The sequence below is a fragment of the Nelumbo nucifera genome, chromosome 4 (assembly GCF_055504915.1).
Source record: "Nelumbo nucifera cultivar China Antique chromosome 4, China Antique-T2T, whole genome shotgun sequence".
NCBI lineage: Eukaryota > Viridiplantae > Streptophyta > Magnoliopsida > Proteales > Nelumbonaceae > Nelumbo > Nelumbo nucifera.
In genome coordinates this window covers 5,700,180-5,711,626 of record NC_142652.1, presented here as the reverse complement: position 1 = coordinate 5,711,626, position 11,447 = coordinate 5,700,180, and the positions used below count along the sequence as shown (strand labels likewise).

The window sequence follows — 11,447 nt, the reverse complement described above, 5'->3', positions numbered from 1 at the left end:
CTGACTGATAAGTTGAGTTGTACCAGTATTCTGCCCACGGAAGCTAGTGGGCCCATTGTCTAGGCTTCTCCCCTATGAAGCATCTAAGGTAGGCTTCTAAGCATCGATTAATGACTTCAGTCTATCCATCAGTTTGCGGGTGATAGCTAGTGGATGGGTGTAGTTGGGTTCCTTGCAATCGGAAGTACTCCTTCCAGAATGAACTTAGGAAGCCAGGGTCACGGTCCGAGACAATGGATCTTGGTGTTCCATGCAGTTTTGCCACGTCCTATATGAAGATGTCGGCCACCATTGCTGCAGTGTAAGGGTGAGGCAAAGCAGAGAAATGGCTATACTTTGTGAGACGGTCAACCACTACCATGATGACCTCTTTCCCTACAGAACGAGGAAGTCCCGTGATGAAATCCATGGAGAGGTCTTCCCACACTTGCTCTGGAATCTTGAGGAGTTGTAGAAGGCCCGCGGGTGACTATGAGGAGTATTTCTACTGTTGGCAAGTTTGGCATTCAGATACATAGTGCAACACATCCTTGCGCATTCCTACCCAATGGTAGTGGCTGTTGAGTCTTTTTAGGGTCCGTAGCACCCCTGAATGTCCTCCCAATGCGGAATCATGAAACAACCTTAGCAGTTCAGTTTTGTGGGTGGAATTTGGAGCAACCACAAACCTGCCCTTGAAGAAAAGATCAGGTCCCACAATTTGGTAACCTGGAACTTGAGAAGGGTCACGTTTCCACTTTTCCCTGATGTCTTGCAGCTGCGGATCAAATTTGGCTTCTTGCCGTATAGCTTCAAACAAGGGAAAACTAGGATGGGAGCAGGTTAGTTGGGCCAGTTCTTCTACCCGTGATAAGGCATCAGCTACTTTGTTGGCAGGCCCAGGTTTATACTCGATGTGGTAGTCGAATCCCATTAGTTTACTAAGCCATTTTTGCTGCTCCGAGGTGTGCACCCTTTGTTCTGCTATGTACTTCAAACTTCGTTGGTCTGTCCTTATGATAAATTGGCGTCCCAATAGGTATGTACGCCATTTTTGTATTACCATTACCACGGCCATCAGTTCCTTGACATAGGTGGACTGGTTTTGGTGAGTTGCTGAGAGAGCCTTGCTGAAATAAGCAATGGGTTGCCCCTTCTGCATCAGGACGGCCCCCACTCCGACACCCGATGCGTCACACTCTATCTCAAAGGGTTGAGAGAAATCCGGAAGAGTGAAGACTGGAGGGCTAGAAACTATTGTCTTCAAGTCTTCAAAGGCCCGTCGGGCATCATCAGCCCACCCAAAAGAATCCTTCTTTAACAGGCGTGTTAGAGGGGCAGTCATAAGCCCATACCCCTTAATGAAGCGCCTATAATAACCGGTAAGCCCAAGAAAGCCCCTGAGAGCCTTTACAGTAGTGGGCTTGGGCCATTTTCGAATGGCATCTATCTTTTCTAGGTCTGCCATGACCCGCCCTGCAGCAACCACATGGCCTAAGTACCGAATCTGTCTTTGTCCAAAGGAACACTTTGTCAATTTGGAATGCAACTGGTGCTCTCTCAGAATTGTGAGGGTAAGTTTCAGATGTTTCATATGGGTGCCCCAATCCTTGTTGTAAACCAAAATGTCATCGAAAAATACCAGAATAAATTGCCTTAGGAATGGCCTGAAGATGTCATTCATGAGGGCCTGAAAGGTGGAGGGGGCGTTGGTAAGACCAAACAGCATAACCAGAAACTCATAATGGCCATCGTGGGTCCTAAAGGCTGTCTTGTGGATATCAGCCTAGTGAACCCGGATTTGATGATACCCGAACCGCAGGTCTAGTTTGGAGAACACTTGTGCTTCCCCTAACTCGTCCAGCAGTTCCTCAATGAGGGGTATCGGGAACTTGTCCTTCACTGTAATCTGATTCAGGGCCCGGTAATCTACGCAAAAACGCCAACTACCATCCTTCTTCTTCACTAGGAGTACGAGGGATGAAAACGGGTTGGTGCTGGTCTGTATATGCCCATTGTCCAATAGCTCTTTTACCGCCTTCTCAATTTCCAGCTTTTGGAAATAAGGATATCTATATGGCCTCACATTGGCTGGTTTGGAATCTGGTAAGAGGGGTATCTGATGGTCATGGGCCCAGGGTGGAGGTAACTAGTTCGGTTCCTTGAATATGTCACCAAACTGATCGAGTATCGATCTTAGGGCCTTGTGTTGGGCTTCCGTGGGTTGGTCATAGTCCTGATTGTTTAAAATTGGAACCGTGGGCCGAATGCCTAAGTGCATAAACAAGGTCTGTCCAGCATCCTTGGAGGCCCGTATTATAGAGGCTAAAGTATCACCTCGGGGACTAGGGGGCCGCACCCCTTGTAAATGGCAGGTCTGTCCATCTTGGCAAAAATCCATTGTCATTTTGGCCCAATCACACAGTGTTGGACCTAGGCCACGTAACCAATGGATTCCCAAAATAATATCAACCCCCGAGAATTCCAATGGGTGGAGATCTACCGCGAAATTATGGCCCTGTATGAGGATCTTTTCCTTCCTACATACACCATCACATAACATCTGATTCCCATTAGCCACATGGATCGAAAAGAGAATGGGGTGTATAGTCATACCTAGTTGCTTTGCCAAACGACAAGTGATGAAGTTCAAAGTAGAGCCACTGTCAATCAAAACCATCACAGTCTTCGATGTGCTCTGGTTCTGTCCCCTTCGGTTCTTCCTCTGTTTGAAGGAGAAACACTCGCTGGACCCGACACTTATGGCCCGGCCCAAACTTGTCATCACAGTTGTAACAGAGGCCCTTCTCACGTCAAGCCTACATCTCAGCCCACGAGAGGCGCTTGAAAGGCATAGTGGGCCTGGGCAAAATGGGCTTCTGAGAATCCCCAACTTGTTTCAGGGGTTGCTGTTCGGCCTGCTGGGGAGCCCTCACATTCGGGTAGGATGGCTTGCTGGTCCTGCGCATGCTATCAATCTTCTCTTCTTGCAGGCGAGCCATACCCACCGCCGCCATGACTGTCGCTGGTCAAAGAGCTCTCACTTCCAGGCGGATGTCTTCTCTAAGACCTCCCACAAAACACCCTACCAAGGCCTTCTCCGGCCATCCATGTACCCTGGTCGCCATTCTTTCGAACTCGAGCTAGTAGTCTGCTACTGTCCCGGTCTAATTTAGTCGAGTGAGGAGTTCGTCGTAATCCACGAACGCCGTCGGCCCAAAACGGATGCACAGAGCTTCCGTGAACTCCGCCCAAGTTGCCTGAGGATGGGTTTGTCGATACCACTGGAGCCAGAGAATAGCATCTCCTTCTAAGTGAATGGAGGCGATGGCGACGCGCTGGTGTGCAGGGGTTTCATGATACTCGAAGAATCTCTCTGCTCTGAAGATCCAAGGAATGGGATCTCCACCGGAATAGTTGGGAAATTTGATTTTAGTAACCTTTCCGACGGGGTAACCCCCAGTTCCCTGGCTACCGGAAACAGAGGCGTCGGCCCCTGTTGGATGACTGGTGTCGTCGGATTGTTGTTGGGAGGCGAGGTTAGAGATGACCACCTTGAGATCCCTGAGTTCGTTTAGTACCTGGTGGAACCCAATCTCAAGTTGGTCGACTCTATCTTTCATGGTAGAGGATCTTGTCTGCGGCATAGCTGGTCTGCAACCTTGCTCTGATACCAACTTGGTGAGATACCGCTCACCTCGGAAGCCCCTTCGAGGGTGGCTTAACCTCCTGAAACAGAAATGGAGAGGAAGAAGGGAAGGGAAGGTAGGAAAAGAGGGACTCAGTGAGAGAAAAACAGGGGATATTCATTCACACCTTTCATTATAAAAGTATGGCCTTATATAGCTGGCCTACAGGTGTAATCATAGAGGGAATATCCTCTGATTTGCAGGATAACTAACTCTGGAAAATATCATGGAGGGAATATCTTCTGACGGCAGAATAACCAACTCTGTGTGTAACTAATTCTGGGGCTCTGTCGCCTGTCCTTTCTGCCTCCTTGAGAACTGCTGATGGGCAGTGACCTGCTCCACTCCCTTTGTTGGGTTCGGGGAAGGCATTTGGGTCCCAACACTGTACATGTGAGATTAACTGAGTTTTACAGTCATTAAGACCTTCCGTACTGTACAGTACAGATTGGTTAGTGCAGCAAGTACGGGGAGAAAAGTGTAGCAGATTGAACTGTCTCCTGTCCTGTATATGAGAAAGTCTTAAACTGAAATGATATAATGTATTTCCATCAACCAATGGTCCTAAAGTGAACTTGAATTCAATTAGTTTCTTGCCCGGTACAAAGTCCAAACTATGTAATTGATCAAGATGAGGCTTTATTATAGAACTGATTATCCAAGCACATTTTGGTTGATGCATTCGTGAGGCTCTGAACGGACATAATGTCTGGCCACTTGATGGATCTGCCTTAATATGTACAACAAATAGAAATAGCCCTGCAAGTTTGCAACAACTAAAGGACTAAAGGAGTATTGGCATCATTTAATCTGGTTGAGAAAAATACCAATCTTTCAGGTTACTGACCAGCATATGAAGGCCTCGCCTCTGTACAGCAAAAACTTGTTCCACCTTTTGGCCATTGGATATCTGTTTTCATTACTCATGTATCACTTCTTCTTTGGTAAATAAACCCATACATCACAACGTCTTAAGAAAATAAATCACTAACATTTACTCACACTGTCAAACAGGATCAGCAAATATACCAATCATTTTATTAGTCTTTCAAAATTTCAGCATATTGTACAGCTTAACGGTGTACACACAGTGAGCTTATTAGTTGGCAGTTCGATCACCAAAGACGGAAGTAACATTGCAGATTGCTAGATCATTATCAATTGTTTCCACGAGCTTCCTCCACACTCTTCCTTAGTAGGGATATAACTTGCGAGGGCTCCGCAGCTCCAAAAACTGAACTTCCTGCCACAATACAGTTTGCCCCCGCTGAAGCTGCCACATCAATGGTTGAAGGTCCCAAGCCACCATCAACCTGCACAACCATGTGTGAGAGACTCTCCAACTTTCTGACCACGCCTTTCTGTAAAACATATGGCCTTGGAGCAAAATAAATGAACAGGATCTGTCATCTCAGTTTATAAGATGATTATGAGAATGACCTACTTAAAGAAATGCTTGGCTGGGAACAGTCAGAAGATGGAACACCAACCAGACCATACATGCAGATGCTGTATGAATTGGGATCTGCTCCTCACACCAACCTCACAGCCACATCCCACTCCCCATGAATAATAAATAATAAATACAATTATGGGAGATGTTCCCGATGTGCGGCCAGGACATGCTGTGAGATTGGTGTGAGGAGCAGATCTGGACTCATGCTGTATTGTCACAAGTGACTTCTTCGCCGCGCCATCAAGCACCTACCGTCGTGCCATCAGGGTGCCTACAGCGTGCCTTCATGGTGTCATCATGTGTGTCATGGGTGGGCTATGTATGTATCTTGTAAGGGGAGACCGCCAATGGCGTTATTGTAATTACTTAGTATGATTTTCCACTCTTTTGATGTTTTCTTATGTCACTCCCCCAAAAGCTTAACGTACTCTGAGGGGAGGTAGGTAGTCGAGTGAATCAGTAGCGTGTAAAGGTTAAGCACGAGATCCCCTCGACACTGAACTGTGTGCTTGTGCTTGCCATCTATGAATGCAATACAAATAGCCTTTTGCTAATTCGCGTGCCATCTTGTTGCCTTTTTGTGTGTGTTTACTTTGCTACTTAGGCTTACTTGCCCCATTCGAGTGCCGCACGGGGCCTCAATGATTAACCCCGTGACAGTATGCCTGAAGCTATGAGATATAGGAAAACAGTTCTCTTGGGGAATAACATCAGAACCCTTATATCATGAATTCGCATGGGTGCCCCACAGCACATCCCAACTGTGTATTAGGAACATCTCCCCATGACAAGTACGGGAGATGTTCCCAATGCTCATGAGATGTGCATGTGGGGCATGCTCAGCAGGGCGTGGTGCCTACTAGAATCTCCTGTTTCCCCCTTTCTGATCATCTGACTCCTTGTACTCTATAAATGCAGGAAAAAATGGAGGAACTAAGAATTAAGAATTTCATATGAAAATACATGATAAACCGACTTTCTTCCTGCATTACAAAATGGAACCAAACAAGAGAAGAATGGCAGAATAGGATTGATGCAGCCAACCCCATATAGTTTGTGGTAAGACCTAGTTGAGTTGAATTGAGTTACATTCTTTCCCAAGAGGATGATTTCTTTATCCAGGAAACAAAAGCACAAAATGCACAATAAAAATATAAAGCTTATTCTTGAAACATAATATTTTATGCCATAAGGAACTCGGGTATTTTAATTACAAACTATGAACATTGAAGTCAAAGCCCTCAAGCAACTTACTTCTATATCAAGTGAAGGGTATTTCTTCCTCAATGCACGCACCTGTTATGAAAGAAATCCAAAAAGGGATTATTAGTCTTAGCAGGGGTATCAACTGACCTCATCCAAAGAAATCCAAAGCCCTCAAGTAACTGCACCTTATCCATCATTTCTGGCATGAACTTTTGACCACCAAATCCAGGTTCCACTGTCATAACAAGTACCATTTCAACAGGATTTTCATCTTCAATCTGTATCACAATAAAAGTAACAAGTTTTGATTCCATGAACTCAGTTAACTGCAATGCCAGACAACATATATACAGAAACCTAATTGACAACATATATTTCCAATAAAAAATGGCAGCATATGTCCTATAATAAATGGACTTCCCCAATATTACAGGCACTCACTGACATAATGTCTTGAATGCAAATTTTCTATGGAGTTGATAAATACATTGAGATTGATAAAGTGGTTTAACCTTTAAAAAGAAAGAAATTATTCATCATTTTATTAGAGCATAGGTTGCTCTAGCACAAATTCAGGGTGATGGATCATTTTCTTCATCCAGTCCAATCCTTCCCAGACCCCAAATAGCAAGGACCAACATTGGGTAAAGCCCCTTGGAGATTGCTCTAGCATAGTGGGAATCTTCCTCCTCCATCTTCCTTTAAAAACTAAGCTAACTCCCTCCACACATTGGCCATTTGTCATTTCCAAAGAACAAGTGAAGATGGATGTCTTTAAGGGTCCATTTGGTTCACAGTAGGAATCGGAATCAGAATGGTTACAAAATCACCTCCTCTAACTTATAAAGCCACATTGAATGTTATTTCTTGACAATTTACATTTAATCTCTCAATGAACTGTATATTATTGAAGCCATAACAGTTAGGGTGGTGCATTGGCTAAAATCTGTGCAACTTTTTGATTATGTGTCTACTGATATGTTGTTGAATAGCTGGGTGGAAGTGGCCAATTCGGCTTGGGTAACCCAGGCCCTTCAGGTGTAGGAGGTGTCTTCAGAGATGAGGAGGGGAAAGTGTTGGCATTGTATTCAGGCTCCATTGGGATTGGGGATTCTTTGAGAGCTGAGATCTATGCTGTATTGGAAGGTATTAGAAAGAGTAAGGAACTGAGTACACAAAAACTAATTATTGAAGGGGACTCAAAGTTGGTGTTGAGCTGGCTGCAGAGAGGAAGTGGCCTTTGGAAGTTCGCTAATGAAAGAAAGGAAATCAAGTGGCTAACTAGGAGGATGGAAATACAGTTTCAGTGGGTGAAAAGAACAGCAACTGCCTTTGCAGATGCTTTGGCAAAGCAGGGTGTGGGAAGGGTTCATTTGTACTGGGCTGTATTGTGAGCTTGTTGTTGCTTTCTTGGGAGTGTTAAGCCTTTTTAACTCTCTCTGATTGCTGTACTGTTGCTTATATATTAATTTAATGAAATTCTGTTATTGATAAAAAAACTGTATATTATTTGTGAAGGGTGGGAGGCTTTGAATTTTGAATGAAGATTACTTCATGTAAGCAAGTTAATAGATACTTGGAGAAACAGAAAGAAAGATCTTTGATATCCACTCTATTAAACCTTCCACCATAGCTAATAAATTTCAAAAAGATGGTTCCAGGGTGCTAATAGCCTAGAATTTGAATAAATCATATCAAGCTGCTGGAGATCAGTGTTTTGGTCTCCTTACTTTCCCATTCTCAAAGTAATTTCCCAAGACATAGATGAAGTCAAGCTTAAAACCTTAGCATGACAGTCTTTGTGTTCAAAGATTTAAAAATATATCTAGAGAATTCAAAATTAGAAGCATATCTATCATTACAAATACCATTCAAGTTTACAAATAAAAAAAGATCAAATAATAGGACCTCTTTCAGGTCTTTTCCCAAGATCCTTGATCAAATTTGTGGTTGAAGGTGACTCTTAAAATGCAATCTCTTCAACTTAAAACAAGGGATCACAGAGATTTTTTGAAAACAAGATGCTTTGTTTAATATCTTGGCATTCAATCATAGTTTTGTTTGTAGAATATCTCCTTCACCTTTTATCTAATAACTTTTTGCCTGGAAAAAATCTTTCAAATAATCCAATTGTAATTAAATTCAATAAGGAACTTGAAAATAGTTTTGTATTAAATTTAGGCAAGCTATTGCTCAAAATTAACATTCATCCAGACTTAGACAACCCAAGATGTCAGCTGAAATCACAAGATGAAATGAAATACAGGAAGGGGGCAATACATACCAAGGGATACACATCTTCAACAGGAGTTCCAGGCTTTAAAGCCACACCAGCTCTCATTCCCCTTGATTTGATCCTCTTAATGAGTTCTTGCCAATTATCTGCAATAATTTGTGATATGATTCACTGAACTTATGGCAAAGAAACAGATAAGGAGATATGCTCCTCAAGCAATGGTAGAGAAAATGTTATAATCCACCTTTGGATGCCTCAACATGGAAAGTAAAACATGAAGCACCAGCTTTTCCCAATGGCTCCACATAATCAAGAGGATTTGTAACCATCAGGTGGCAGTCCAAATATGCCCTGGAAAATAAGTAAACATAATCTTATTTTAATAAAAATTTGAGGACTTCCTATCAGCAAGGATAATTGTGCCTAATGTCAAAAATGCAGTACCAAAAAGGGAAAAAAAAAAAAAGAAAGAAAGTGTAATACCTTGTATGCTTCCGTAGACTCTCAATGACTGGGGCTCCAATGGTAAGATTTGGAACAAAGTGCCTACAAAGAATAGCATGTCTGTAAGTTGGCACCCTTTATGAGCAATGCTTTCATATCATAAAGGAATCGTTTCACATGACTTCACATAGTTCTACCATTCTAGATGTTAGGAACACATTAAGGAGAGAAAAGGGTCCGTATCTATATTACTAGATGACCCTTGAATGACAACATTTGCACTCTGAATGCACCCAAATGCAGTAACCATCTTAATTTCAAAGTGTGCAAAGTAATAATAAAAAGTCAAGGTGTTACAATATGAGTACAGCTGCACGACCTACCCATCCTGCAAACAAAAAGGGAAAAGGTAACTATGAATGGAGAAAACAAATACAAGATCAAAGTAAATAGTATATCACCAAAGAATATGAAATGGTAAAAATTCTATTTAATTGTCATTTCAATATATGCACAATGGGTCACAGGACAATGAACTATATGGGGTCAGCTACATTAATCCTGTTTCACCATTCTGTTCCATAAAGTGCCATATGAATAATGAAATTATGGGCACTTAAATCATTTGTTACTACTTCCACCCATATCCTTTTTGGTCTGCCCCTAACTCTTCTGAATCCGGATTTTGTCCTCACAATACTTTAGCCGTGCATTGGGAACATCTTCTCATGAATGAAAACATACAAGTACGGAGATGTTCCCAATACACAGCTGCAAGTGTCGTGAGGATGGTGTGAGTACTAATTTTGTGAGGATGAAATCCAATCTCAGCTCTTCTAGCCCTTCTACTTGTAACAGATCACTTCAGTCTACTTCAGCTATTGGAGATATTCCTAGGATCCATCATATGACTTCTTCTCTAATCCTATACTTTCTATATTCATTTTGGAGATACTAAAGTTACTACCTTTATGAGTATAAGTTCTTACAACAGATAAATGAAGCTTTTAGTAACGAAGTCTATGTTTCCCATGAAAAGACCAAGTTCATATAAACCATGAAGGTTAACTCGTAGCCTAATTGGGAATTCACCATAACTGGTATCGTTCAGAAAAGGCCCAGTCCATGCAAAAGGGTATATTTAATCATAATTGAGCACCGGTATCTACAACCGGTTTAGACTCCATCCCTTCAAAACGTTGCAAAATTCAAATTGGAAGCTAGTCTAACTAACATTCATTATGAAACACATCCCAGGATCAAATCTGTGGTGCAATCCATTTCAAAGTGCAAACCTGCTACCTTGCCCATTTTTTAAGTAATTGCAACTCCAGTAGTATAAATATATATATATATATATATATATATATATTAGCATATAAATTAGCTTGACTATGAATGCCCAATTTATAAAAATCATAAGCTTTTGGTGTTCACAAAGTATGATAGAATCGATAATTTGCTCTAGAAAACACTTAAAAATAGTTAATTGTTCACGAACGATTAAGAGGAAGGGGGAAAACCAGATGTAGTCAAATGTGATTCACATGTTAACATCGAAAAATGTAACGATATTAGTTCATAAAAAAGAAACACAAGATATTAGTAAAAGTGGGAAAAAATATTGTTCAAAGATGGATTGCAAAACATGAAAAGCATGAGATAATCATAGTTACCATGATATCCATATGAAGCCAGTCGGCGCCGCATCGGAGCATTCGTTCGGCTTCCGAAGCCAAATTGGCGAAGTCAGATGAGAGCATCGACGGTGCTATCTTAGCCTCCATGGAAGTGTTATTCTTAATTTGTCGAACCAGAGACCAAAAAGAATGCAGAAAGGGAAACACAGAGAGAAGAGCTAGAGAGAGAGAGAGAGAGAGAGAGGTCGGGAAAAAAAAAATAAAAAACAGCCCGATTTCATACCTCCCAGAGAGCCATCATTTCTGGACTAATTCACAATTTCATTACAATGAGAAATGAAGTGGAAATCTGGACCGCTCATCAGAATAGTATCCTTTATTTTATCCATCAGATGCGAGATAAGAGGTCGCGATTGGAACTCTCGTTTTCTTCGGTTTTCACTTGCCATTAGACGTGGAACGGTGGAAGTAGCTTTTCTTTATACTCTTAAATTTTGTTTTGTTTGCAGGGCCCATGGGCCCTTGAGACAGGAGACAAATGTGCAATGTAGTGGGGTCTGGGGACTGGGGCCCTAACAACTTGCAGCGTGACCAATGTTTCGAGCTTTGGGACAGATCAACGAACTTGTTAATCGTGTCATTAAGAAAAAAGCTAAACGAATCAAGAATCATCCACGTGGGAACTGCCCGCTTGACCATCTAAAAACTGATGGCATACATGCTAATTCCTAGTTTCCTTTCCATGTCTGAGAGTTAGCTGCCAGGTCAAATGTCGGGGGCCGTAGTGGGTAGAGCTG

The 11,447-nt window shown here is 42.3% G+C and overlaps 1 protein-coding gene across 2 annotated transcripts; it reads right to left on the bottom strand.

The window, feature by feature from the left end:
- Positions 1-4,561: 4,561 nt before the first annotated feature.
- On the bottom strand, positions 4,562-10,962 carry LOC104591689 (ribulose-phosphate 3-epimerase, cytoplasmic isoform). 2 transcript variants are annotated; one of them, XM_010250657.3, is made up of 8 exons: positions 10,687-10,962; positions 9,394-9,398; positions 9,050-9,112; positions 8,811-8,917; positions 8,615-8,712; positions 6,516-6,608; positions 6,379-6,420; positions 4,562-4,981 (listed from the first exon to the last, which is right to left on the bottom strand). In XM_010250657.3, the coding sequence occupies exons 1-8, from the start codon at positions 10,795-10,797 to the stop codon at positions 4,826-4,828; spliced, it is 675 nt and encodes a 224-aa protein (XP_010248959.1). In that variant the 5' UTR covers positions 10,798-10,962; the 3' UTR covers positions 4,562-4,825. The 2 variants fall into 2 exon arrangements, with proteins under 2 accessions (XP_010248959.1, XP_088742621.1); XM_088886495.1 differs by having other exon boundaries at positions 9,368-9,398; positions 10,687-10,880.
- Positions 10,963-11,447: the final 485 nt, after the last annotated feature.

Coding starts and splice junctions, on each gene's coding strand:
- LOC104591689 (XM_010250657.3), bottom strand. CDS start 10,797: ATGGAGGCTAAGATAGCACCGTCGATGCTCTCATCTGACTTCGCCAAT. Junction 6,609..8,614: donor TTGAAGATGTGTATCCCTTG/GTATGTATTGCC, acceptor ATTGTGATACAG/ATTGAAGATGAAAATCCTGT. Junction 6,421..6,515: donor TGCCAGAAATGATGGATAAG/GTGCAGTTACTT, acceptor CTTTCATAACAG/GTGCGTGCATTGAGGAAGAA.